The sequence below is a fragment of the Sparassis crispa genome, assembly GCF_003851025.1.
Source record: "Sparassis crispa DNA, contig_000004F, whole genome shotgun sequence".
NCBI lineage: Eukaryota > Fungi > Basidiomycota > Agaricomycetes > Polyporales > Sparassidaceae > Sparassis > Sparassis crispa.
In genome coordinates this window covers 1,600,834-1,627,662 of record NW_020939751.1, presented here as the reverse complement: position 1 = coordinate 1,627,662, position 26,829 = coordinate 1,600,834, and the positions used below count along the sequence as shown (strand labels likewise).

The window sequence follows — 26,829 nt, the reverse complement described above, 5'->3', positions numbered from 1 at the left end:
CGTTCCCACTACTTTGGACGTTCTGGAGCACGCCCGAGTCGTGGAGAGGAAGTACTGTAGTTTGGTACTGGTGCAAGGATCATCGGGGCCTCCCTGACCTTTGATCAGAAACCTAAATGATGGGTGTCGGGAGGGTATTTGGCACAGTGGTAGCGCGCACGCTTCGCATAATAATCGAATCTTGATCTTGCGTGAGGTCCAGGGTTCAATCCCCTGAATGTCCACTTCATAATTTAGCGATTCGTGCCCTTTTGAATGGTCTGATTTGTGTGGTTCAGGGTACTGCGGGCAGCGTACATAAGTATAGGTTGAAGTAGCCTGCAGTATCTACACCACCAGACGAGCCGGGTACCGGGCGGATACCGGGTCCGAAAAGGTTTGGTCGGTACTTAGCCTGTAACCGCTGATTACATACCGTGCATCTAATGGGTAACTATAATCAACTAACCATTCGTTACATGGACTAAGATACCTGTCATTTACCTGCCGTAGATACTTTGTAGTGACCCACTAATTATCCTCTATGTAACTGGCAGTTACCGCCTGGTGGCAGGGGACAACTACCGGGCAGGCAACCGAACTTGGGTCCCAGTCAAAATTGACACGAGGTGCTACGAGACAAATAGAGAGAGAGAGATACCCTCTCTGGTCAATCGAGAGGCGTCGAGAGATTGGGTGAATACTTTCACACGTAGTACATGTTGCTCATGCGGCAAGCACGTCGTGTCTCCCTGAGTCTCTGTGTGTCTCTATGTACATTACAATTTGTACGAGTAGCATGACTCTGCCCGATTTCCACATCTTGCTACCTGCGGCGGCTGCCGGCTATGACTTAGTTACTTTGACTTGTCTCTCTTCGCGTCGGCGCTGTACGTCCGCCACATGAACCAATACATTAAAGCTTTGTATCTCCCAATCTGTCTGCCATGTCTACTGCGCAAAGAGTACCTTGTCATTGTACAAGATGTGCCGGCAAGCTTGTTTCTCCCTCCACCTTCCGTCATCACAACAAGGTGCAGCACTCTACAGAGTTCCAGAGCTTTGTTCTACAGGCTGCTTCCGAGCTGCCTGGCTGCCTGGAGTCCGTAGACCCTGATGAATCTACGGAAGGGTCACTGCACAAGCGCGGGGCTATGTCACAGATGACAGGTGAACAGAGCCAGCCTACTAAGCCAGCCTACTAAGCGGAGACGGGAATTCGTGGAACCAGAGGTGTGTAAATGCATCCCTGACCTTCCGAAACATTGTATGTTGACATTTGGTGTGCTGCTGCCCTCCGTTGAGATCAATGACATGAACCGGGGGTCAGTTGACATCTCAGAGATGACCACAAGCAGTGAGGACAATGCAGATAGCAGCCATCCAAAGGACCTGGACCTGGACGAGAGCAGAGCAGGCAGTGTATCTGCAACCGGGACCACGGGCGCGAATCCCAGTGAGAACGGTGCTATTGATGTCAGCCGGTCGTGTGGATCTGCGAAGAGCACAAGTGGAGACATGCAGATAGTGCCACCTGATAAGATCCTGGATCCAGGATGTCTCGCATTGGATGACATAGACGTGCGGGGAGGTCCTGCATCATTCCCAGTGATCAACGATGGACATGCGAACGTCATCCACATTGCTTCTCCAGAGGACGTGGACTTGGAGGAACTAACTGATCTTGCCCATCTTTCCGAAGCCAAGCTCTCTATGAAGTTCATTCGGGCACTGGAAGGTGCATCATTGGAAGACGAGGGAATGCGATTAGATGCAGACACTCTTGAACGTCTTCGCCACCCTCCTCGCAACACAGTTGACATCGCCGATCCTGGTCTTTGCCTTGCACTCGACCTCTTCCTTGCAGTTGGCAATTCGTCGCAGGAGACGTATAACAGTGTTCATGATGCAATCATGCGACGCTATCCCGAGGACACACTACTTTCATATGACCGAATCAAGCACCAGGTTGCGCAGCTCAGTGGTGTTGTCTCCCTCATTCACGATATGTGTATCAATAGCTGTATTGCGTATACTGGCCCATTTTCCGAACTCGAGACTTGTCCAAAGTGCAGTGAGCCTCGATATGACCCTATTCAGCTGGCCGCGAGTGGTGGGCAGAAGAAAATTGCACATCAAGAATTTCATACAATTCCTGTTGGCCCACAACTGCAAGCACTTCGTCGAAATCCTTCCAGTGCAACAGATCTCAATTACCGTGAGAAGCGGACCCAGGAGATCCTCGAGACTCTCGCACAAAGTGATGGCACTCTGCCGTCATACGAGGACCTGCTGGATGACAGTGACTATCTCGGCGCAGTTGCGGATGGTCATATCAATTCTGACGACATCATTCTCATGCTCTCCCTTGATGGAGCGCAGCTTTATAGGAATAAGGCATCGGACTGCTGGATTTACATTTGGGTGGTCTTCGACCATTCGCCTGATGTACGCTATAAGAAAAGGCACGTTTTGACTGGTGGTTTCATTCCTGGTCCAAATAAACCCAAAAATGTCGACTCGTTCCTCTTCCCAGGGCTCCATCACCTCGCTGCACTTCAGCGAGAAGGGTTGGGTATGTGGGATGCTGCACGCGACACCACCTTCCTTTCTCACCCTTTCCTCGCCCTTGCTACAGCTGATGGACCGGGCATGATGTATCTTAATGGCTTTGTTGGACACCATGGACGACAAGCTTGTCGTTTATATTGTGACACTAAAGGACGCCACAAGCCAGGAGGTACACATTATTATCCGGCACTGCTCAAGCCTTTGGACTATGACGTGGAAGGCTGTGACCACGAAGATGTCGATATCAGCAGTATTCCATCGTGTTCCCCAGAGAAATACTTGGAAAATCTGCGCTATCTCCTGGCTTCATCCAGTGAGACTCAATACCGCAAGAGACGTCTTGAGACTGGAATCACAAAGCCAAGTATATTTCTTGGCTTTTCATCACGATACACATTTGGTGTTCCTGGGTCGTTTGGCTCTGACATCATGCATCTCGCATCACTCAATCTTCCCGATCTTCTCATTCCACTCTGGTGTGGCATCTTCGACTGCGACAGGACTGACAGCAGAACAACCTGGGACTGGGCAGTCCTCCAGGGTGATGTCTGGAAAGTCCATGGTCAAGCAGTTGCCAATGCAACACCATACCTTCCCGGCTCTTTTGATCGCCCACCACGTAATTCTGCGGAGAAAATCTCTAGTGGATATAAAGCATGGGAATTTCTCATCTACCTTTTTGGATTAGGACCTGGGCTACTCTATGGTGTGCTTCCTGACAAGTACTGGAAGAATTTCTGCACGCTTGTCTGTGGCATCCGACTAATCAATCAGCATAAGATTACGAGCAAGGACCTACAGCGTGCCCACAAATCACTAGTTCAGTTTTGTATTGGATTTGAACAGCTCTACTATCAGAGGCGAGTTGACCGTCTCCACTTTGTTTGGCCATGTGTCCACTCCCTCATTCATCTTGGCACGGAAGTTGTTCGACTCAGTCCTCCAATATGCTCCTCACAGTGGACCATGGAACGCACAATCGGCAATCTCGGTCAGGAGATACGACAGCCATCAAATCCATTTGCCAATTTATCACAACGTGGACTTCGTCGTGCCCAGGTGAATGCACTCAAGAGCATGATTCCAGACTTAGAGCCACTTAAAGATCATCTTCCAAGATGTGCAGTAGATCTTGGTGGTGGTTATGTTCTTTTACGTGCCAGGCAGAGAACAGCAGGCCCACTTCGTGAATGCGAGGCAGTAGCACTTTGGGTTTACATTCACGACATGCATGCACTGGAAGTTGACTCTGCTGCAATGGCTACTCCTTTGGTTCGCAGATGGGCTCGTCTTCAGCTTCCTAATGGCCAAGTTGCACGATCTGCTTGGAACGAGAAGAAGAAAACACTCAGGAATGTTCGCATGGCTCGAAATGTAAAGGTCAGTTATAGGCTTCCTCTTCACACCTTTTCAAGCTAATTCTCTGGTACATATGTGTGTTCAGCTCCTACTTGATGATAATTTGTGCTTTGCAGAAGTTCTATTTTACTTCCAGATGCCAATCAATGATGAGACCAAGTCACTTGCCCTTATCTCACTTTATTCACAACCTCACGCTACTCTCCTTGAAGCATCATCATACACGCTGTGGTCGTTGACATCTCAGGGTGATACAGCACTTCGAGTTGTTGATGTGAAGGTAATTACGGCAGTGGTTGCAATGGTTCCTCATAACCCATTTGAAGAGGCTGGGACACGATTCTTTGTTGTTGAAAAACCCGGCCTTGATGTTGCACATATGGGTGGGAATGATGAAGTGGTCGTGGACAATGACAATGGTATACTAGAGGAGAATTGAGAAGATGCAGATATTCTCCTTTCTGTGCCAATATTGTTGCCTGTTCGTAGAGACTTGCCAAATGTAGAATGTTTTCCGGAAAGTGCTCGATATGGCAACTATGCAATCCAGTTGACCCCCGCTTCCAGTCCCTTGATTCGACACGCCTACATTAGTGGGATGTCATCTCAATCTCGATACCTGGCCTATGGCTGCTCTCAGGATGGCCATGGAGAAGGTCTGGCTGCTATTTACATTCAAGAAGCTGGAGGAGATGCGTTCAGTGACCCTGATTCACCTGTCACTCCATCACAGTCAATTTCATCATTCTCTGACTCGCCTGTCATGAGTGTAGACAATCCAGAACTTAAGCCAGCCATGCATAGCAAACACAATCATTCTAATCTTCGCTCTCTGCCTTTGACTACTTCTCGGATATCACCATCTAATGTGAGTGTCCTCTGTAGTTGCCACGTCATGCACAAGTCGTCCTGATATCCTTGAGCTAGATGACCTTGAACTCTAATCATCCCTTCTTTCCTTCCAATTCGATAGTCTCAACTTCCTCTGCCCTTCATTTGTCTGATATCCCGAGTTCCCTTCCTTCGAGTCTATCGACAGCGCAACCGGTTCCTATTCAACTACAGCAATTAATGAAAGAGAATCAGCGGCTCCAACACAAGGTTATTGTCCTTCACACTGAGAATACTACAATGATGTATGTCTATCCGACTAACTGCTTGCATGTGCATCTTGACTTGTCAATATTGACAGGAGTGCATACAAGACTCTGGCGAAATGTGTCCCGCAGGCGCTCTCTCTCACGAATCCATTTAAATTGCCGATTTCTACTTTACCTTCTTCAACAGTGCCATCTGCTGTCGGTGCAGTGGTCTCCTCGGAGCAGTCTGACTACCCTCTCATTAACTGGTGGACGAAGGACAGCTGGCTAAAGCGGACTGAGACACTGGAGCCTTATGAGGGCAACAACATGATGATGTATGTCGAAGAGCAAGACGGCACCCCAATCACTGGCCGGAGAGTTGGCGAGATTCGAAAGGTCGCGAGATCCATCTGGGCACACCTCGCGGAAATCGGTAAGGCACCTAAGTCTTGGGGGAAGGCAAGTATGATTGCTGCACAGATGTACAATGAGGAGATGGCCAGACAGTTCCCGGAGCTTCGATACTGCACAGCAAACTGGAAGGCAGAGCAGATTGCAATTGACAACTACTCATCTTGGCACAATCACTGTCACCCCAAAGCTCCCATTTGCAAGCAAGAAGATGCGGAGAATAACACCGCCGTGGACTGGGAACCGACGCTCCGTGGTAGCAAGCGAGTTCGCTCCGATGACTTTGAGCTGAACGCGCATTTGACAGTGTCCACGCGCAAGAAGATCAAGACATTATCGAAGACAGGTACAGTATCCATTTTGTGTTTACTTTGAAAGTGGTTCATTATGACTGCAGATCCCGTCTTAACCGACATCATCGAGCAAGAGCGCTCCGAGCCGAGTGGATCAATTGGCGAGTTGCATACTTCTGGTAAACCGGATGCCGTGAACATTGTCCCTGTCATGGAAGAAGGTAGTAGCACATCTGACAAGGGTAAAGGACGCATCGCGCTCAAGGTATGCATGCTATTGTCTACTAGTTACAGCGAATCACTCAAGGCTGACATTTGAACTACAGATTCGGAACCCATTGTATGGGCTATTTATGTCTTCATTGTCGTGCTTAGATTGATGCGTCTATACATACAGGATTACTTCAGTGACAAATGTGGCTCATGCAAATGTCTTGCCCACGGCCGACTCAGTAAACGTAACACTTGTCACACCAATTGACGCCTCCGCGCTCACTTCCGCAGCGTCATCCGTGGGGAACACATCTTCAATGCACCGTCAAGCGAACATGGCTGCCATCGTGCATCCCGCACTCAATACCCTCGCCATCGCTGCAGCCATTGTCACTCATTCTGCCGACCCCATTGCTCCTCGCCCTTCGCCGCCACCACTGTCAAGTCCCAGAATCTCCATGGTGCTCCCAATTGACCCCTCTGGTGCTTCTCAGCTGGAGCTTCCCTCCGCAGGCCAAACGGTCGTAACGACCGCTCCCCGTTGTGATGCCGCTGGTGTAGTGCCCGAGTCGTTCACAGCGCCGGCAGCAATGGCAATGCAATCAGTGGCTGGACATCCAAACTGTGGACCCGTTGCGGCTGCGGTGTCCGCAGTGCACGCGAACATTGCGGCTAGCCCCACAACTTCAGGCCCTTCTCACACTGGCACTCCGTGCACTGCCACTGTCAAAGGTCCCGCGAAAAGGCCTAGCACCAAGATGCATCCGGGTGATACAGTTACGCTAAGGTGCCGTACATTCCATTGTACACTGATGATCTCTACAGTTAACTATGCACTTTTTCAGAAACCTGTGCGCAGTTGATTGGGTAACAACACACCTGAATGGGACCACGGCGGAGTTCAAGCATTACTTTGCTCTTCTCCCACCCGCGGAGAAGAAGGTATGTTATATTGATTCATTCAAAGTACTGAAGCCAACTGAACCTGTGTTTGACAGCCTTTCGAAGAAGAGTCGAAGCGTCTTGTAAGTGTTTCATTCCAAACTATTCCGATATGCATATTCTGATCTATTTTGGCACCAGAAAAAAGCCGGTATATCTCGTCTCACCATTTCGGAGAGGGCGGGTGGCGTACCTAGCTTGAGGACGGTCTCCAGTGTTCGAGGGTAGGAACTCACACAGAAGCATATTCTCGATGGCGCTCGATGGCGCTCGGTGGGTTTCGGCTGCGGGAGCGGCTGGTAGGGTGCATTCTCGATAGGTCTCGATGGTATCGTATCGTATTAGCTATGTAATTTCGTGAATCGTATCGACAGCGCTCTGTGGCGCTCGTTTTGGCTACATTATTCATGACAAAAATGGAAGGAAATGTCGAGGCACACAGAGACTGCCAGAGTCTCTCTGTCTCACTCTTCTGCACTCAGCTTAGCTCGATTGAAATCGAGAGAACGGTCAAAATATCGAGCCCCAGTGAGGCCAGTCGAGCCACTCGATTTGTCTCGTCCTCCCTCTTAGCGCCTCTTGTCAATTTTGACTGGGCTTGGGTACCTGACGGGTACCCAGAGCTGGTTATCCACTGGGTATCCAGCGGATACCCAGCGGATAACTGTGCAGCAGCATGCCAGCAAGTACTTGTCTACATAGTGCTATATACAAACAAATTACTGTCTATGTACTGGTGATAATGAGCAAGTATGATCGCGGGCACTCTCTGAGGGATCCATCCTGCTGCAGCCTGTCGCTGTCCACATCGCTGTTGCCGTCGGCCGCCGGCATTGCTATCGGCCCAAGCACTCCTTGCAATGTTTCTGCGGGGGTGAAAAAAAGTACTTTTGAGATCTTGGGATTCCAAGAAGATTAATACTCACTAGCAAGCTAAATAAGTGTGATATAGAAGAGAAAACTCGAGTGCGCAAGAAACTGGAATGAGTCGGGAGAGTTGAGAAGTTGAGCTCATCCCGCCATTTGTTGGGCCTTGTTTGGCTTGTTCAAACACACGGGCGTCTTTGACTTCGCGATTTCTGACTGCTCACTCTCATGCTCATTTGACGCATTGTCTCACGACATCCCTTCCTTGCGACACCCAATTTTGTGCTTCTGATTTTCACACATCTATGAAGCGACTCCATTGACATGCAAACACCCAAGGGAGCAACACTAGTATCCACAAGACTTCGTGCGAGGCATGCCATATCACATTAATTGGTGAGTTGCTAAATCCTTACTACAGCGGCATTTCTCTTAGCACAAAACTCATAGCATGCAGCGGCAAGGCTACTTACTAGCTTCTGTACCTACTCCCGCTGCGCACCCTGCGCTACCCTCTCGCCTCCCGCCACCTTCTGCCGACGTGCTATTCCTCTCACTTGCGTTCCAGCCCTATCCTCTTCCGACATTTTAATTTACATGCTATGTATTCCTCTACAGTACTGTAGTGTAGCAATGTTGTGCAATTGTATGTGATATAACCTGCCTCTTGTGATCACATCCAGGTCACACGATAGATACTTGCGAGGTGCTCAGTGGGTACCGACACGGTATCCAGCTCCAGATACCCACTGGGTATCCAGAGCCAGCTACCGGTCAGGTACCCACCGGGTACATTATGGATACTCCCGGTTTACTTGGTGGACAGCCATTATTGGTTACACTACAGTTAACTATATTATTTGCTCGGTAGGTACTGTGTCAAAACCCTCTGATGGGTAACTGACGGTTAACTACCAGGTAACCTCGGTCTTGGTTATCCGTCCGGTACCCGGCTCGTCTGGTGGTGTACAACTTGCCTTTGGGATCGCGATATCAGACCGATTGTCATTAGATCCAAGATTATGGAGGTCGTTTGGTTACAGTTTGTTTAAGGACAGATGCCGTGATGCCGACGCGTGGCCGTCACGTGGATTATCCAGGAGACCTCAGTCACCCTCTACGTGCGCTAGTACCTTTTCCTTAGCAATTCTTGCTGCACGTCGTGCGTCGGCTCGAGCTCATCATCGCTGACGATGAGCTCCACTACATAGTATATATGCCAAAATTCTTGCAAATTTTTTCATTTCCACTACTACCATATACATTGTAAGAGGTATTTGTCTCCTGCTCCCCAACCCTCATCATCTGCTCGCGGTTGTACATGCTCATCCCGCGTGCCCCCACGCCAAAGCCGTTCAGCTCCATGCGGTTTGCCCCCGCCAATATTGTGTCCTCGCGCGAGTCCGTGCCCTTGCCCGCGGTGTCTGCACATATACAAAGGGCTCGGACGTGTTTGTGTTCGGTGACCCCGTGCCGTTCCCGTTCACCAGCAGCGCACCAGTGTTCAGCGACACCGGTGACGAACGCCCTTACGCCATTGCGCAGTACCCACCCGGGCTCGGCACCATTGCATATGGGTGCAGGCTAAGCCCCGCATTGCATTCTCCCTCGCGTTCCCGCTCCCGCACCTGCTGCTGGCTTGCCCGCCGGCTCGTGGGCACCAGGGACTGCATGCTGATATGCTTGCGTGATCCGCCACGCGAGTCCTGCCCCAGTTTCTGACTGCTGCTCTTTCTGTGCGCGGGCATCGGCATGAGTACGAGTGGGGAAGAGGGTGACTGCGGCATGTCCTGCGGGCCATCTTGTCGGGCTTCCCAAGTTGCCCGATGGGGATCTTGCTCCGCATCTCAGGCATCAGGTTCGCCATCGTGGCGGTATCCTTGATGAGTGCGGGCGCAATCGCACTGGATCTGATTCCGTCCTTGGCGTACCACAGGGAGAGCCAGTGGACCAGGCCATGCAGGGCGGCTTTGAATGATGTGTAGTGGGGTTCGATGACTCCGCTGTTACTTGGTAAACAGTGGAAAGATCAGTGGCGTCGGATGAGTGCCCGATGCAGTGAATTACCTGCAGCGATACTGATTATGATAGACATGAATTACCATGGATTTCGGGCAAGGGGGCACACAGAGCGCACCTTGATGTGAAAATTGTTCGTATTTCTGCGCTTCCATGTGCGGCACACAGAGCTGCGCAAGCATGTAGCTCATGCCGGTGTTCGTCCACCACATCTCTTCGAACACCTTCATGGGCATGTCATTGATATTGCCCAGTGGGCCAACCTTAGGCCCCGCGATGCCGTGGTTTGCGAAGAGGATGTCCGGATGCCCGATCTGCTGCACAACCTCAGCATGGAGGCGGCGCACCTCGTCGTAGTTCGACAGGTCTGTCTGGAAGATGGCGAACCGCGCGTCGGAGCTGGCAATGGCCTTGAGGTCGGAGATGAGCGTGTCTGCCTTGGCGTGCGAGGATGCCGCCTGGTAGTGCACTGCTACTGAGCAGCCGGAGCGGGCAAAGGTGCGTGTAGTCACCTGCCCGATGCCTCCGCTGTGCCAGATGTGGTGAGTGGATGAGATATGATGTGGTATGTGATGTACTTACGTGCAGCCGGTGATGAGGACGGCAGCTTGCCCTTCAGGTCAGGAAAAAAAACAGGATGCTCCAGCCTCGTGAGGCCAAGAGAGGCAACATCCTATGCAGCCTGTCCAACACGGGCCTGAGTACAGCCGCGAAACAGCCCAGAGTACTTGTCAATGGGCCAGTGCCGAGCTCATGCACTCAGGCTGGACGCGGGATCGGGCGCAGACGTGCGCCAGGACAGAGACTAGCAAATTGCAGGAAAGTTGTTGTAGTCATATGTCGGGGAGCAGCGAGAATTTTGGCATATATTACGTAGTGGAGCTCGTCGTCGGCGACGATAGCTCGAGCCGACACACGGCGAGCACGACGTGCGGCACGAATTGCAGGTGCTAAGGAAAAATACAAGCGCACATAGAGGGTGACTGAGGTCTCCTGGACAATCCACGTGAGAGCCACGCGTCGGCATCACGGCATCTGCCCTTAAACGAACCAAACGACCTCCATACAAGATGGCCTCAGCATCAGCAAAACCGGGAATTTTCTCCAAAGAGATTATAAAGGTGTAATTCCATGTAACTTGCGCAATTTTTTCACCAAGGAATACATTGCATTGTAATCCTGAGTCAGATTGCAGAGTTGCCAACTGGCATAATCAGTTATAAACTCTGGAAACATTTTACAGGTTATGAAGCTCATATAACTTCCTACAAAATTTATTATGCACTTGTAGCATGTAGGCACAGACCGTCCTAAACAGACCGAAACCGATTCATTCAGATCGGTTTCATAATTCTCAAAAGTGGGGGTATTCCAAATTATGTCAACATATTATTATTGCTGTGGTACAAGATGTACAAAGTGCTCTACATTAGAACTAGTTGGGCCTACTCACTGCACCGAAACCCGCGTGCCGTCGTAACGCCCACTTACCGCGTAACAACACCCGCGTGCCGCCATAACAAACAAGTAGTTAGGTCTACTTACCGCACCAACACCCGCGTACCGCCGTAACAACCAACACTAGGAATCAACACACTTACATTTCCGCCCACAGGCATAGAACAATAGAGATTGAAATAGAACGCACCGCGTGTCGCTCCAACCACGGGAGCCCAACCAAGCTGCGCGCAACAATAAGCCCGGTAGACCTGTGCGATATAGTTAGCTGCATGTAACGGCACTCACCTGGCAGGCACATTGCAGTGGCAGATGCTGCGAATTTATACGCGAGTGAGGGTGGCGAGAATTGTCGGCGGACGGTAGTCGCGATGCATCGAGAGTAGCCTCAGACTTGCCTCAGAATCGCCTCGAAACAACTTCGGATCTTTTCACTGACAGTGGCCTGGACAAGAGCCTTGCCTTAATGCTTGCATTTGGTGCGGTATCCGGGGGCCTGAATATGAAGATACGAAAGAGCAACTCGGAGCGAGTTCTGTGGAGAGCGCTAGTAGACGCCCAATAGGCGCTCCTTACAACATTGTATGTAGGCGTCTAGAAGTTCTTCCGACTGTGTAACCTGGTGAGCAACGTTTGACTTGGGTTACATCGCTCGACAACTCTTTGTCGACATATATTTTTGTTCTAACTTGTGTATCAATTTCTGTTCTATGTTATCTTCTTTATAGACCTCTACTACCTTTACTTTGATTACAAATCGGTTTAAATATTACTAGTCCTGTGTAACTTACACAACCCTTGCTACCCCGATGTAACTGGTGTAACCTTACATAAAAATTTCCCGCTTTTGCTGATGAGTAGGCGCGTGTTGAGTTCGTGCTGTATCACTGGCAGATAGGATATCCGGAGGCACAGAGGTTGATGCAGAGTATCTACAACCTGCCTTTGGGAGGCTATCGTGCTAGCATCTCGCTGTCATCATGCACCACTAGCTTCACTTCGCATGCAGGCATTACGTTATGAGCTGGATGGACAGACACTGGTGGAAACTTTTCGCGCGATGCTCTAAGGCACCCCGTTCAGAAGTTGTAGCAGTTATATGTACAGCTTCCAGTGCACATGCACGAATACTACGAACGCTGCCATGCGGTTCTACACTGTCGTCGTTGGTATCTACGATGGGTAGTACACCGAGCACCCGCGAAGGGTCGTCTGGTTGCACGCCGCACACCACTGCTGTGTGTTGTTGACCGCTATCGGCTGTCGAAATAACAAATCAGAACACACGGGCATGGCCAAGGAGGAAGACGCGATGGGACGGGGTGGGCAACGCCGCATAATGATACGAAAATAGAGAGAAACAGGGGAGACCGCAGGAAGAAAGACTCACCGCAAGCGTGTCAATGAACTGGGACAGAGGAACGCCGCCGGTGGTGCCGAAAAGGCTGAGGGTGTGGAACTCAGCGTCGGTCGTGCCATTCTTTAGCTTCATTGTAACCAGGGGCTCCGGATCGCCCGCACTCAGCTCGAGGGCGACGGCCGCGGCATAGTCGACTACAATGGAGATGCGTCATTAATTTGGGCCATGTCATTGCGAGTGAACGGCCAGGACGGACCTATTCCAGCAATACTGGGGTCGGCAAGTGCGGCGTCGGTGACGTTGAACAAGCTGATGAACGGCTTGTAACTGATCTCATTAATCATCAGCAGGACGCCGTCGCTCCCGTCTGCCATGCTCGTCAACGCCGTGAATATAGAGGGCAGAATTGTTTGGATCGCGACTGAGTACCGTCACACAATGTATCAGAACTTCCGACGCGGTGCAACAATGCAATACGCACTGTTCCCAATACCACCAACGCTCACGGGGTCGGTGAACACGCCGTTCTCGTGATAATTAGCATAATAGTAGGCTTGCTCCTCATATCCCGCGGGGAGTATGTCGTAGAACGTTTTGTTGTGGATCGATTGTACATTGACGTAGTCAAATATCTGTCCATGCGCGTCAGCTAGAGTCGCTGTCTACAAATGCGCAAAACTCACATTCCACTGCACAATGGTGCACTCAATGAGTCATGGGGTTAGTGCAATGCGGAGAGCACATACCATGTTGGTGAAGTTCGTTGACCGGTTACCGAGGTATGGTGCAAGGTCTGCCAAGAAAGGCGCTGCTTCCTGGGCCTCCGCCAAGAAACCGGGAGACGAGTAAAATTCAGATATATGCGCGTCGAAATTCTGCAAGAAGACAAGTCAACTCGCAAAAGAACCAAACACACCGATACCTACAGGGCAGTCCGTGAAACTGTTCAAAGATATGTCCAAGTCTTCTTCAACGGAGTCCACTGCACGAAATACTCTGTGAGTCAGGGCTTCGGATTTGAAAACTGAAGCAAACCTGGGATGTACTGGTAACCGCCGAGGGGAGCAATGATAGTCGAACCGTTGGCCAAAGTGATGTTATTATCCGTGGTGGGCGGGTACAAACCCTGAAGCAGCGCCTGCACGGAATTGACAATCACGCTGCCCTCGCCGGATGCGTCAGCGCGGACGTCGAGCTGAGTGATGTTGACGACATCCGTGTTGAGGCCGTTAATGTACGAGCTCGAAGATGTATTTATGTACACTGAGCGCAGGAAAGAGCCTAGCTGGTACTCTTCGACCTTTGTGGACCCAATAATGCAATATTAGTCATAAATTCATCACGAGAATGATGATATTCAGTTGAATGATGCTCACACTTCCGAGGGGAGTGATGAAAGTCTGGGCGGGATTATACGTCAGGGGGTCCTGGAAGAACTCAAGTCTATCGCCGTGACGGACGAGGAGTACAACACCAAGGAGACCTGTAGTATTGACCATGGCTGAAGCAGGGACTTGCTGCACGGGTCCGAGCATCGAAGCTGCGACTTTATACTGCAAACAGTGAACCTAGGCCGGTGCATCGCTTATGTATATTTCCGCCGTCAGAACCTGTCACTGGTGAGGTGGGCGGAGCATGTGCGTGAGTCATTGGATCGCTGGAAGCCGTGCCAGGTACATCGGCGGTGGAATAGAATGCATATATCATTGAGCGCTAAAGTTGATTTGACAGGTCCTGCGATGAGCGGAGAAATTGCCCAACTGGTAAAAGGTCGCATAAAAATGTAGACCAGTCCGGAATCTTTGTGTGAGCGTGGAAGAGCATAGTCATCTGTCAGAAGCTGCGAAACGGACTTAGATGACTGTGCTCCCATAACTGTCGGATCAATATTAAGTGTCATAGAAATTTACCTACAGGCGTTGAATAGTCGCTGACCTTCCAATGCAACCTGCCGTATGCGGTTGTGGGCCTGAAGGGAAGCAAGAGGTTAGAACAACTTTTGTAGGATGCGCCGCCACATGACGATCACCACAGTACCACGAGGTCCAAACCTAATGTGAATGGTACAGGCAATTCCATTAAAGGCTCCATCCTAGCGGGGCGAAGTGACCATCTCACAGTCTCATACGCAGTCGTGAATGCTTACATGAGGCCTCATCAACTTGTCTGTCACTAGCCAGGCCTAAAGTGCAAGGGGTGTCAGCACCCGGGCCCATCAGCACCATCATGTCCCATGTTCAAATGCCTTCAGGCTTGAACAGCCATTGGACGAGGCGACATCGATTTACTTCCAGCACTGCGCCGGTATCAAAATGACTCAGAGCAATAGAGTCGCCAACAGGCAGGAATAAGTAAACCAACAGCGGTAGATCTAGCTGGATGCAAGGGGCGGAAGAGCAACTGGGAATAGATGGAAACCGATATCAGAGAGGCTCAAACACCACGAAGCCTCTTGCTTCTGTTACAAAACCTGTTGAAGATGCACTATTATGAAGACATAAGTAATCCCACTATGCAGCGCGAAGAAGCTGGAGGCTTGCGAGTGGAAATGAACGTACTGGGCCGCCATAACACAAAGAGCGCCACTTGGCATTAATGCGGGGCAGGGGCGGTCTTTCATCGGCATCGAATGACAGCTACTTGACAGTCTTCGATTCGCGGAAATTCAGGAACCACATTCGATGAATATGCTTACGAGGACGCGGGATGTGACGAACGTTGGCCAGTACTTACTTGCGATGCAAGAACCGTACGAGCCTGTGATCAATCGATCACCGCCGCGGCCGACAACTTGGCAACAGGTTTGAACTTGCCTTGTAACAGCCATGGTCCTCCTTCGCCATTCACGAAACTACTGGGGTGAGCGGAAAGAGACGCCCGCACTCGCATAGTTTCAGATGACTTCTGACCAATTGCAAGATGCACGAACGGGATGATAAGTCTCTTGGGGTTTTCGAATTCCAATTGCCTAGACTGAAAGAGGGCCTTGAAATCCCCAAGAGACTCATTGTAGTTAAGAATTAGTAGTTGTACGCGTGCGTGCGGTCAGTGCCTCAATGGAAGAGAGGTCTCACACCTGACATACTGACGGTTCACAATCTCGCTATTCACTAGTCACTGGTGCCAGCTCTCGCCCCGCGCGAGAGATCGGAGGCCATGCATCATGGACACTTTGCTCACTCCGTCACTGCAACGAAAACATGGCCTTTCCCGCTTCGGACCGGCAGTAGGGTAAACCAAGAGCGTGGTGAGCATCCAACCACTGTACTGAACCTTAGCACATAAGATAGGTATTACGAATCATCACTGAGATAACGCTACTCAGATGTCGCTTCACCCATCGTTATCTCTTGCGACGGTGAGTGCAACTTTGAGGTCGGTTCACAACCGCATTAATACTTCATTCTGTTTTCGCACGACAGCGATCTGGCAAGTGGTGAACCAGCTACGTAGGTGATTGAGCACAATGTCCGTGTTTCCAATTGCCCGCTAGCAAACAAATCAATGGCAGTGGTGGTTGTAAGTTCCACAACTGACTTCCTCGTCTAGAGGCTGATCCGTGAGCTAGTTGTTAGTGCTGTGGGTATCTTACCTTACATCTGCTGGAGACGCCCTGCCTTCTCACATGTATGGCAAGGCATATCATGGAGCTAGGGGCGCCGTGCTTCTGGTAGACTAGACTCGAGGGGATCACGCTCAAATACGGGCACGCGCACTCTCATGGGTGGCCTTGAGGATCGGGTCCCCGCCTGTGGGTCGAGCTCAATTGAAGAGCTCCCTCCAGTCTTGCACACGGTCTTGCAGTCATAGCTTGATCTATCAGGCTTGCCTACAGCAACTCTGCGTCTATAGGGGGTGATCATATACGCTGTATAATGATTATCCTCTCCTGCACACCAACATCACCTGCTCTATCAAGGAGGAGAACGTCCACCTTCCTGAATCTTCTGGGTGAAATTGCCATGGCTATGCTCGTACGTGATCTGAACAAAATCTTGGCAAATTGACGGACAACCTTAATGAGTTTGGCAGGTACTCGTGAGCAGACGGCGGACCGCCTTCGTCCAGTCCCAAGGTTCGTTGACCTTCCGTGCCGCTGGGTGATCTCTCACCGAGGTCCGCTGTGATCAAGATCAGACGACCATCCCCTAGGCGGGGTTGCCGCCGGTAACTTGGTCAACCTCTTCGCTCGACTATGACGTAGAGAACCATCGTACGGCTTTTACGTGCGGCAGTCTGAACGCACCTAAGGGGATGCGCACGTATGTAATGGGCCCACGCCTCCGACCAAGAGGAGAGAACGAAGAGAACGAGATTCATCGTTTGATTGGACAGAGACCCGAGTAACATGTGGTGTGTGTTCCCAGCGACGGAGATACCGCGGTCTATTTTCATCATACTGACGTCAACATTCTGCAGGGCCATACCTCTCTGAACTCACCTACCGTCACTCGTCTCGAACCTGCATATGCGGTCCGTACGACTCACCTTCTGCGATCCGCGATCCATCCTAGGCGGTGGTCAGTTGGCATTCCTCAACAGCAATCGGGGTCACACCGACGTCGTTGTCCCGGCCCGCCAGACACGTGATGGAGAGTGTCGTTCTCCTCTCACTTCTCGTGACGGCTCGATCGTGCTTCAAGACCCCTTCTGCAGCTGCTTAAAGCATGGACGACGATGGTGGCTTCTCGATATCATCGGCTCAGATTTTTGCTCTCATATGAGGCACGATGTTTCGTCCCCTCTGCACGGTTCTGTCTGTAGCACTCCTCGTCGGCCAGGCCTGTGCTTGGGCTGGTCCGAATTGTACTTTGTCACCGCTTGGCGCTGGTCAGGATGATACCGACCAGGTATGTTTTGCGGTGTCAAATGTGGGGATGGGCCCTGACGCACTTGTGGTACATTTGTGTGGTCCAGATTGAGGCCGCCATCAAGAAATGTGGTGATGGCGGTAACACGGTGTTTACGCCAGGTGAATACAACATTACTAGGTGAAGTTGTCTTCAGTTAGTTCTGCCGCCTTTTCATGACTTTAATTTTTTTAGGAAGATGACTTGGGACCTTCACTCGGCTAGGGTTGACCTGGAAGGCTACCTCAACGTAAGTCCGCAATTTCAACGTCTTGAGTTGAGACATTTACTCTACCATGCGTAGTTCAAGTTCGATCTTCCGTACTGGATGGACCCAGCAAACACGTACAGAGTGATCTTCATTCAAGTCCGTCTCCAATCTTCGAGTATCTCACCCCCGCCTGATGGTCTCTGTATAGAGCCAAGCTTCCTGGTTCGTCATCACCGGCAATGACTTCATCGTCGACGCGCACAACACTGGCGGCATCATCGGGAACGGCCAACAGTGGTGGTCTTGGTATGGCAACGGAACGCGCGACGACGGTGATGGCCGCCCCGTAGCGTTGTCGCTCGTAAACGTGACTGGCGGAACAATCAAGGACTTCCGCATTGATCATCCGCCGTTTTGGTGCAACGCCGTCGTGGATTCCAAGAACGTTGTATACGATGGACTGTGGACGAACGCGTCGAACTCGGACCCGCTGTATTTTAACCAGAAGTGAGTGTCGTGACTTTAATTTCTGTTGACGACCCGGTTTAATTCGCATCTGCAGCATTGTATGGAATACAGACGGTAAAGGAGTAATTGTGGTGAGCGTTGGAGTGAAGTCGCTGAACACACGCTGCGCAGGCATAGACACGTACCGTTCTGACAACATCACACTCATCAACTGGGATGTGCGTGTTTTCTACTCACATGGATCTGTGGTATGCCGCTGACATGCCTTCGCAGATCACGACCGGAGACGACTGCATTGCGATCAAAGGGGTGCGCAATATGTCTGCTGCGGTCACGGAGGAAGTCCGACGTTGCCATACAGAACTCTACGAACATATACGCCAAAAATATCACCTGCCACGGTGGGACTGGAATTGCATTCGGGTCCCTGGGGCAATACGCAGATCTTGTGAGCGTGGAGAAGCTGAGTGCACGTGTTGTGAACTTATTCCGGTAATATAGGTCGACAATGTCAACAATGTCGTCCTGGAAGACTTGACGGTTGGTCTGCAATTTTTACATGTGGATCATCATTTAACCTGTGCGACCCAGTTACTCCGTCCTGACCCCATAATCCAGCCTGATATGGTCCATGGAGTAAGCATGAGGCCTTGGCTTCGATAGAGCAAGAAAGTTTATGCTTTCATAGGTGTATTTCAAGTCGTGGACAGGCACGAGGATAGGTTTCCCCCCAACGGAAGGCGGTGCAGGCCCAGGTGAGTCAAACCATGTAGCGGGCCATTTACGGCGTTGAACGTTGTTGGTCAGGTATTGTCACCGGCGTCGAGATCCGTAACATGTACCTGGACAATGTCACGTATCCTGTGCAGTTGTATCAAACGAACTCTGGACATCCGTGCGTTATTGAACCCTCCGAACTGGATACTTCTTATCCATGTCTGCAGAGGCGATGCGCCATCAAAGCTGCAATTCGAGAACCTGTCCTTCTCGAACATCACCGGAACGGCGTCCACGAACCTTCGTATGTTACTTTCTGTTTTAGCTTCTGTCGATCCTGCACTCACCTCTTTCTGCAGTGGCCGATATACGATGCAGCTCTGCAGCGCCCTGCCCAAACATCACGTTCTCTGGCCTCAATGTGATGCCGCCCAATGGGGAGACGCCTGCGTACAACTGTTACAACGTTGTGAGCGGTTTGCAAGGATTGTCCGGTGAGCCATGCGTTTCGGTATCTTTTGAATAGGGATTGATGATGGGCGACAGCATGCAACACAACAATTGCATCGTGAGAGATGTTCAGCAGAGAAACCGAGGAATGGATGCTGCACCCAGAGGTATCGATTTGAACATCCCAATCTGATGAAGGCGGTGTTCCTGTTAGTTGGGGATGGCATGGACAGAATATAGAGGGACGGCGGACAGTTGGCACCTGTTCTGGCCACAACTTGAAGTCAGACGACTGATGTATCTCGTCGGCCGAATTTTTGTAAGTCTTTCAATGAAATGAAGTTGGTGCTGCTCGTGAGAGCAAGGCCGAAGGTGTGGTCATCGTCATGGTCGTGGTTGTGGGCATAAATAGTGAGCCTGGACCATACGCAGCTGAGCCTGGAAAACGAGGGAATACTGGAGATACCAAAATAAGATGTTGCTGTGGCGACAAGGGAGACGGCAGTGGCAGGCACGCAGCGCGGCAGTCAGCGAGAAGTGACAACGCCCGTCCGACATGCGCATATCAAGGTCTCTACTTCGCTCTCTTCCTTCCCATTCTCTTCTTCCTTGTCGTTCTCTCTCCTACGTTACTGTCCTTCACTGCAGGCCGGACCTCGCCTTTTATTTCCTGCGCAGGACGTCGACTACACTAGACTGACAAGCCATGGCTTCTACTAACTGGGTCAGACGGTCATCGAGCATGGACTTCTCAGATGGCAAACTTCCCCTCGACCAGCACCCCGACATGTCCTATTCCTATGATGGCGTACAGCCTAGCCACCTGCAGCGTAACAAGACAGAACGACGGAGGCTGCAGGGACTGCAACGCTCTAATACTATGGTGTCAGTGGCCAGCCCTACTGTACCCAAAGGGATGCGGCAAAAATTCCGTATCTGGATGATTAACGAGGGTGGAAAGAGACTTTTCTTCTACGTGTGGATATTCCTGCACGTACTTGTCGTCACTTTCGGTTTCTTGTATTATGATTTGAAGGACAACTTTGTCGGCGCTCGCAGTACCTTCGGTGTCACTTATCGTAAGTTCTGCATATATTCACGTGTAGTCTATGACGTTGACACTAAATGTGCAAATTAGCCATTGCCCGTACCGCTGCGCTAACTCTCCATGTGGATGTTGCGTTCATCCTCTTACCTGTCTGCCGCAACTTCATCTCGTTGATTCGTCAAACGCCGCTCAACCACTTTATTCCTTTCGATAAGAACATCACATTCCACAAAGCCGTCGCATGGTCAATTGTGTTCTTCACGTTCGTGCACATTGCTGCCCACATGGTCAATTTCTACCGTTTGGCTATGGCTGACTACTCCGCAAAAACGACCGGCCAACGAGTTGTGGCTTTCCTCCTGGCTAACTTCGCTACGGGTCCTGGCCTCACCGGTTGGATTATGACTGCTGCTCTGGCTATCATGGTCTTCTTTGCCCTCGAGAAGCGCCGTCGCGCTCACTTCGAGTGGTTCTGGTACAGTCACCACCTGTTCCTTGTCTTCTTCCTTGGGTGGCAATTGCACGGCATGTTCTGCATGATCCAGCCCGACCGTCCGCCGTTCTGCTCGTGGCTTCAGATCGGTGTCTTCTGGGTATGTGGCCTCAGTCAATTTCTTGTGTTTCATTTCGCTCATTGGATCATTACAGCGCTATTGGCTTGTTGGCGGTCTCATCTACACGTACGAGCGCATCCTCCGCGAAGTTCGCTCTCGTCACAGGACGTATATCTCCAAGGTCATTCAGCATCCGTCTAATGTTATGGAGATCCAGATCAAGAAAGAGAAGACTACGATTCGCGCGGGCCAGTACATCTTCTTGTGCTGCCCCGAGGTGTCGCTCTTCCAATGGCACCCGTTTACTCTCACTAGGTACGGTGTATACCTGCCTCGAATGATATTTATCAGCGCTGAGTGATACTGTTGGTGGGTTTCATAGTGCCCCTGAGGAAGACTTCATCTCTATTCATATCCGAATTGTGGGCGACTTCACGCGCGACTTCGCTGTTGCACTTGGCTGTGACTTCGATTCGAAGGGCAACGGTGGAAAGAGTGAGGCTGGCGGCAAGATTATTGGGGCGGCTATGGACGCACCCATCAACCGCGTTCTACCTCGTGTCATGGTTGATGGTCCATTCGGAAGTGCCAGTGAGGACTTCCTGAACTATGAGACTGTTTTGCTCGTTGGTGCTGGTATCGGCGTCACCCCCTTCGCTTCGTGAGTTGTTCTCGGACACAGAATTCTGCAGGTTACTAAGCATACTTCGTCAGGATCCTCAAGTCCATCTGGTACCGTATGAACAATTTTAACTCTTCCAAGCCGACCCGTCTGTCTAAGGTACGGACGATTTCTTCTTGGCTCTTCCCACTGCTGACAGCATTTTGGCAGGTGTATTTCACGTGGGTTATCCGAGACTTCGGCAGCGCGGAGTGGTTCCACTCCCTCCTGGAGGCCATTGAGGAGCAGGATACGCAGAACAGGATTGAGATTAACATTTATCTAACCGCAAAAATCAAGGAGGACGACATGAACAATATCATTGTGCGTCGATGCGTTTATCGTTGTGGCGCGGTCACATTGACCCATTTCTGTATGCCACAGGTCCAAGATGTCGGCGCTGAGAAGGATGCGGTTACCTCGCTCCGAGCCCCGACGCACTACGGGCGGCCCAACTGGGACCGCGTCTTCGGTTCTATTACGGAGAAGCATCCAGAAACCGATGTCGGAGTGGTAAGTCCCAGGCCGCCACTTTTGACACCTGCTCAGTGATAACATTTTCGATGTGGTTCAGTTCTTCTGCGGCCCGGCTACGCTGTCTCGGCAATTGCATATCTGCTGCAACAAGTTCTCCACGCCTAAAGGGACGCATTTCTTCTTTGGCAAAGGTACGTTCTATTGTCGCTGTTCGTGCATTCTTCGCCCCTCACAGAATTCCTGGTGGTGCCCAGAGAATTTCTAGGGATGGTCATAGTTTTCAAGACGTGTGTTGGTCGATTGGACATTTCATTAAGTCGTGTATTAGTAGTCTCGGTCTCCTCCGCGAGCTTGCTCCCGTCGCTCTTGGCTCGTCGTTTCGCTGACTATTTAATGTTTCTTGTCGTAGAGTACCCATTCGCAGTAGGTAATTGGACACTTTTTTCCAGGTGACAAGGAGTGCGTTTTGACAGCAAATGAGCACATGTTACCTGTGCGGCTATCACGCCACCCCAGAAAGTATTAGGCAGGATGGCCCTGCGCAACTGCGAAGAGCCATTCAATTCGCGGGGTACCGTCTGTTCCGTATCTCTCAGTGTTATCCTGACATGTTGCGTGTGGTCCAAGCCCTCCAGGTTCAAGCGCCTCTTCGATAACTTCAGGAGTCGAGCGCACAATTGGCTAGCATTCACATTCGTAACATACTTCCAAGTCAAACATGTCTGTCTGAGACAGGCGCTTTAAGGATTAGCGATGTTACGTTGTTGGTGGACACTGGATCGATATCGCGCTGCTCGACTTACGTTACCCTTGCTGATAGTGGGACGGTGAGTATTTTGCATACCCGGACACTGTCCGGGATCTACACTATCATCATGACATCAGCACCAGATGTAAGCGAGCGGACGTTCCACTTGGAAAACTCGAATCGCGGGATGGGCTTGCCTTCAAACCAGACAGGGAAGGTGAAAGGGTACACCAGTCCCGTCGTTCGATTCAGTCAGCGCGAAGCAGGTCCGCAGAGATATGTTGGTGAGCTGACTTTGACGAGAGCGGGAACAGAGAGCCACACGTCGAATCAGAGTACTGAATCGATCTGTCGTGTTCATGGCTGGCAGGGCACGACGGGTACATGCCGCAGCCACCAGGACCGCCCGGCCTTAATAGTTGCAATCTCTAGGCTCTGTGAGAAGCCGCACACACATTGACATATTCTGGCAAACCGGTAATGTCGCTGCAGAGAAAGGTCCGCACTGCCTGCCTCTCCGTTGGAAGACTGTTCATTTACCACCTGATCATGTCGCGCATCGTTGATCTCGTGCTGGAGGGCTCCCATTACGCAGGCACCGTCAGGGACGTCTGGCGGCCATCATAAGCCAAGCAATGATGTCTGACTGGAGAGCCAGGCCGTCCTGGTCAGTTCATCGAAGTGGATCCGGACGTCGGTCGATCAAATGGACGAGGCCGGCACAATGGTTGAGATCATATCTTCTGCCGCATACCGTATGTTTTGACAGTCTCCGAGGCGCATCATAACGGTCTATTCTCTGGATAGCGGGACTTGTATGCCGGTGGACCTACATCGTGACATGGGACTACGTCGGTACCACTAAATGTCATCCTAGTGCGTACAGCTTAGCACCATCATTCGGATTTCGCTTCTGGATGCCCACTCTGCGCGGCGCATCTGAAGCTCTCGCGAGATATTTCCGCTGGGTGAAATATGACGAAGCGGTCCAGACTTCTCCGATTCAGACGGCTGTGGTACCCGTGGTCGCTGTTTGTGCGTCTTCGCCCGCCGTGCAGGGCTTCGTGATGGTCGTCCATTCTGTGATTTCCTTGAAATGCACTGTGAGCTCTCAGAACCGTTATTATGTCGGCTTTTTGTTCGATTTTCATATTCTCTGCAGTTCCAGCCTCTCTACGATTGTTTCTCGAGATTCCGATGAGTCACAAGCCATCTGTGGGCACCAGGCTTGTAGAAGTAATTTACCTGAATTTACCAGATTCCTCGCGAGGTCACTTCCATCCAGGATCAGCAGAGCAGCATTTCGGTCCCGGACATGTTACGGGAATTCGAACCCTACCACTTAGACTCAGCACGAAGATAAGGGATAGCAATTCGCGGTGTCTGCGAAATAATTTTGCAGGCCCGTTAGGGTTAGCGGCTTCCACAGCGTGTGAACCCGTGGGAGACAAGAGGTTCGAGGTTTTGGGCGCGTTCTGATTGTCTCTCACAGGATGATGCAACTGGGACTGCAGAATAGTGAACTTCGTGCACGCTTAAGCAGCATGGCATACGCGTGCGCCGCGGTATCTTATCAATTCAACTTAGGATGACTTCATAGGCAACATCCACCAGGAAATAGCGCAAGCGTGCCGCTGCGGCCTGAGGTGTCCGAGAGATAAGTGTAATGTGGACCGTTTCGGCGATCTGCACCAGCGCGGCACTTGCTGACATGGAGCCTTTCTTGGGTATTCGGTGAGTAGCCTTCCATCTCCCGTCGAGCGTGCTTTTTTGTACGTCCAGTATACTGCAGCTGACCGATCAGGCCGCCACCGCAGTAGAGTTCCAGCGGGATCACGGCTGGAGTCCCGGGAATGTCTGTATGCAAAACTCAACACGCCATTCTACTTACCCAGTGCGTTTGGACGACTCAACGCCCCGCCCGCCCGAGCGGAGTTGAGTGGAACTGCACCAGCTGACTCAGAATGTGGCGGCTGAGGACCATCCGATGATAGCGTTGGGTTGTGTAGCTGATCGTCTGTCATACACAACTGTTGCAGGTGCGGCCCCTGGAGAAAAGCTCGAAAAGTCAAGGATCCTTCGAGCCTGAGCTAGAAGTAATCAGCTAAGTGCTAGACTGTCCAGCCACCGTAAGCGATTAGTCGTGAAGTTGGCAACGGCGAGGTGTAGCATCGCAGAGGATCTACACGAATACGGGAAGACGGTTAGTTCCGCAGATATGATCAAGGCACGATGCGGGTGGTTGCGATCAATGCGCGCATCTTTTCCAAGGTCTCCGTTACTTGTTGTATCACCATGTACAGTTTCGCGGCTCACCGCTTTCCCTAGTTCGCCGCGTTGCTGAACAACCATTCCAACCGCCCATTATCCCGCATTTTGGGGTAACAATTGCTCAAAATGGTGCGCAAGTTTGCGGTCCCATGAGATTCAGATTCGGACGAGTACAAGCGGCCCCGTCATCTATTTTCCACCCATCGCACTGTTCGCCATATAAGCGTCCCCTGGCTCTGATCCTCCAACGTTTCCCAACCCCGATCACATTCGTACCCCCTGTACTTACGTTAAATGACGCCGTCACCTTCGTTGTCCACCGCTCGTGCTTCCTCCGAGCAGCGTTCCGTGCACTCTGACAGACCTGAACGCTCTCGGAATGCTAAAGGCAAGCAGTTGTTTCGAGCCTTACCCGCTCGTCACTGACTATTATACAGCCCAAGCCAGGCACCGTGCAAAGCGAAAGGCATACATTGAACAGGTAAGATTTGTGGCGGTCTTCAAGGGCGCAATGCTGATCAAATTGAGGTTGCAGTTGGAACAAACAGTGACGAAGCTGCAGACAGTGCTAGCACTTTCGCCGGACCAGGTGGCTGCGCTGCCTCCGCCTCTGCTCCGAATCCGTGAATTGGAGCAGGAAAATGAGCTCCTCCATCGCGAACTGGACGAGCTGCGCCAACAGGTCGAATTGCGCAATGCGCAATTGCGACCAGACGTCAACCGTCGCGAACACTTCGCGGTGAATGATGACCGTCGCTCGGAGCGCGATCTCAGACGCAGGAGGACCGTTGAGTCCGGTGATATCTATCTAGTAGGTCCAGCCGTCTGCATATCCTGTGCGCAACCGACCATCTATCTTCGCAGCATTCCAATGAGCCTCATTCACATAGTCCACCGCCTCCGCTGATGATACCCTCCTCGACTCACTTTTCTCAACATTCGCCACAGGCGATACCATACCCTAAATCCCAGTCCTCTACACTTTATCCTTCGTATGGACTGTCTTACCAGATGCCTGGCACTCCGTCGGGATCGAGTACTACTAGTGCTTCAAGCCCTTCGTTCTCGGCGAGTGTTTTTCTGTATCCTGTGACCCTGCTGCAGGCCTCTGCATGCTCAGAGCACGGACTCGGATCCTAGTGACATTCTGTTCGACAGCCCTCTGATTACATGCCCTCGCCACACTCTCAACATCGGGCCGCGCCGTCACCGATTTCTAACGTGCTGTCGCAGTACTCACACACGCCTACTCAGTACGAACTAGTCAAACTTGAAGAAGACCCCTACTCGGTACGTTCTCGTGCCCTGCACTAGCTCCGGTTGGGCTGATGGCGTACTTGGCGAACAGCGTCATAATGTGCCTCACGCGAACGGCTACAGCGTTTCTTTGCCTCCTTTTGCCTCCAACCAGCCGGCTCTCAATCACTGGCACGCGTACTCGTCAGAACGAGCGTGACTGCATAGCATACCCTCGGACGTGTGGCCTATCGTGTAGTGCTTTCGTCTGCTATGCGTCCGTTGCTTTGTCCATGCTTTCTCATAATGTATTATGTTCCATGTGCTATGATGACATCCATACCCTTGCAATGCTCCTCAGCAGACTGGCTACGGGGAGTAGGTGCAGTGACTCCGGTAACCGGAGCTTGGGTTGCTGATACACTCTAATCAGATTACCGACCATGCGCGCCGAACGTCGACCTGCCACTTTCCGCTACGCGTTCACATGCGTAACAACGAGGCGTCGTCTTCTTCCAACTAGGCTCATTATGGTCCTGCAGATGAGTCCGGGACGACTGGCTACGCTTTGATGCATCAATACC

The 26,829-nt window shown here is 51.3% G+C and overlaps 10 protein-coding genes and 1 non-coding gene across 11 annotated transcripts; 7 read left to right on the top strand and 4 right to left on the bottom strand.

Annotated features, from left to right (window-relative positions):
* Positions 1-132: 132 nt before the first annotated feature.
* On the top strand, positions 133-224 carry SCP_t0505660. Its single transcript has 2 exons — positions 133-168; positions 189-224. It is a non-coding gene; the product is annotated as a tRNA-Ala (tRNA).
* A 1,099-nt stretch (positions 225-1,323) lies between these two features.
* On the top strand, positions 1,324-4,348 carry SCP_0505650 (hypothetical protein; the record flags this gene model as incomplete). The annotated part of the gene is made up of 2 exons (XM_027758626.1): positions 1,324-3,930; positions 3,995-4,348. 2 exons carry the CDS (start codon positions 1,324-1,326, stop codon positions 4,346-4,348), a joined length of 2,961 nt encoding a protein of 986 aa, XP_027614427.1.
* A 632-nt stretch (positions 4,349-4,980) lies between these two features.
* SCP_0505640 (hypothetical protein) lies at positions 4,981-7,078 on the top strand (the record flags this gene model as incomplete). The annotated part of the gene is made up of 8 exons (XM_027758625.1): positions 4,981-5,045; positions 5,102-5,748; positions 5,800-5,960; positions 6,022-6,035; positions 6,093-6,695; positions 6,754-6,850; positions 6,907-6,933; positions 6,992-7,078. 8 exons carry the CDS (start codon positions 4,981-4,983, stop codon positions 7,076-7,078), a joined length of 1,701 nt encoding a protein of 566 aa, XP_027614426.1.
* Positions 7,079-9,246: 2,168 nt separating this feature from the next.
* On the bottom strand, positions 9,247-9,504 carry SCP_0505630 (hypothetical protein; the record flags this gene model as incomplete). Its single annotated transcript, XM_027758624.1, has 1 exon — positions 9,247-9,504. One exon carries the CDS (start codon positions 9,502-9,504, stop codon positions 9,247-9,249), a length of 258 nt encoding a protein of 85 aa, XP_027614425.1.
* Positions 9,505-9,746: 242 nt separating this feature from the next.
* SCP_0505620 (hypothetical protein) lies at positions 9,747-10,801 on the bottom strand (the record flags this gene model as incomplete). The annotated part of the gene is made up of 4 exons (XM_027758623.1): positions 9,747-9,784; positions 9,855-10,264; positions 10,709-10,729; positions 10,788-10,801. The coding sequence occupies 4 exons, from the start codon at positions 10,799-10,801 to the stop codon at positions 9,747-9,749; spliced, it is 483 nt and encodes a 160-aa protein (XP_027614424.1).
* Positions 10,802-12,367: 1,566 nt separating this feature from the next.
* On the bottom strand, positions 12,368-14,053 carry SCP_0505610 (phosphoglycerate mutase-like protein; the record flags this gene model as incomplete). The annotated part of the gene is made up of 9 exons (XM_027758622.1): positions 12,368-12,454; positions 12,585-12,748; positions 12,811-12,975; positions 13,036-13,186; positions 13,238-13,243; positions 13,301-13,429; positions 13,481-13,536; positions 13,590-13,854; positions 13,931-14,053. The coding sequence occupies 9 exons, from the start codon at positions 14,051-14,053 to the stop codon at positions 12,368-12,370; spliced, it is 1,146 nt and encodes a 381-aa protein (XP_027614423.1).
* A 934-nt stretch (positions 14,054-14,987) lies between these two features.
* Positions 14,988-15,443, bottom strand: SCP_0505600 (hypothetical protein; the record flags this gene model as incomplete). The annotated part of the gene is made up of 4 exons (XM_027758621.1): positions 14,988-15,038; positions 15,113-15,190; positions 15,250-15,311; positions 15,368-15,443. The coding sequence occupies 4 exons, from the start codon at positions 15,441-15,443 to the stop codon at positions 14,988-14,990; spliced, it is 267 nt and encodes an 88-aa protein (XP_027614422.1).
* A 1,841-nt stretch (positions 15,444-17,284) lies between these two features.
* SCP_0505590 (Putative galacturan 1,4-alpha-galacturonidase) lies at positions 17,285-19,372 on the top strand (the record flags this gene model as incomplete). Its single annotated transcript, XM_027758620.1, has 16 exons — positions 17,285-17,404; positions 17,472-17,545; positions 17,600-17,654; positions 17,709-17,771; positions 17,824-18,122; positions 18,178-18,197; positions 18,255-18,301; positions 18,357-18,392; positions 18,445-18,531; positions 18,585-18,623; positions 18,675-18,719; positions 18,772-18,838; positions 18,891-18,978; positions 19,028-19,104; positions 19,160-19,294; positions 19,347-19,372. The coding sequence occupies 16 exons, from the start codon at positions 17,285-17,287 to the stop codon at positions 19,370-19,372; spliced, it is 1,278 nt and encodes a 425-aa protein (XP_027614421.1).
* A 584-nt stretch (positions 19,373-19,956) lies between these two features.
* Positions 19,957-22,255, top strand: SCP_0505580 (hypothetical protein; the record flags this gene model as incomplete). Its single annotated transcript, XM_027758619.1, has 9 exons — positions 19,957-20,329; positions 20,389-20,891; positions 20,947-21,167; positions 21,235-21,513; positions 21,567-21,633; positions 21,685-21,837; positions 21,898-22,026; positions 22,088-22,181; positions 22,245-22,255. 9 exons carry the CDS (start codon positions 19,957-19,959, stop codon positions 22,253-22,255), a joined length of 1,830 nt encoding a protein of 609 aa, XP_027614420.1.
* A 211-nt stretch (positions 22,256-22,466) lies between these two features.
* Positions 22,467-22,887, top strand: SCP_0505570 (hypothetical protein; the record flags this gene model as incomplete). Its single annotated transcript, XM_027758618.1, has 4 exons — positions 22,467-22,561; positions 22,618-22,670; positions 22,726-22,817; positions 22,882-22,887. The coding sequence occupies 4 exons, from the start codon at positions 22,467-22,469 to the stop codon at positions 22,885-22,887; spliced, it is 246 nt and encodes an 81-aa protein (XP_027614419.1).
* Positions 22,888-25,303: 2,416 nt separating this feature from the next.
* SCP_0505560 (hypothetical protein) lies at positions 25,304-26,465 on the top strand (the record flags this gene model as incomplete). Its single annotated transcript, XM_027758617.1, has 6 exons — positions 25,304-25,397; positions 25,447-25,490; positions 25,545-25,820; positions 25,874-26,077; positions 26,168-26,299; positions 26,358-26,465. The coding sequence occupies 6 exons, from the start codon at positions 25,304-25,306 to the stop codon at positions 26,463-26,465; spliced, it is 858 nt and encodes a 285-aa protein (XP_027614418.1).
* Positions 26,466-26,829: the final 364 nt, after the last annotated feature.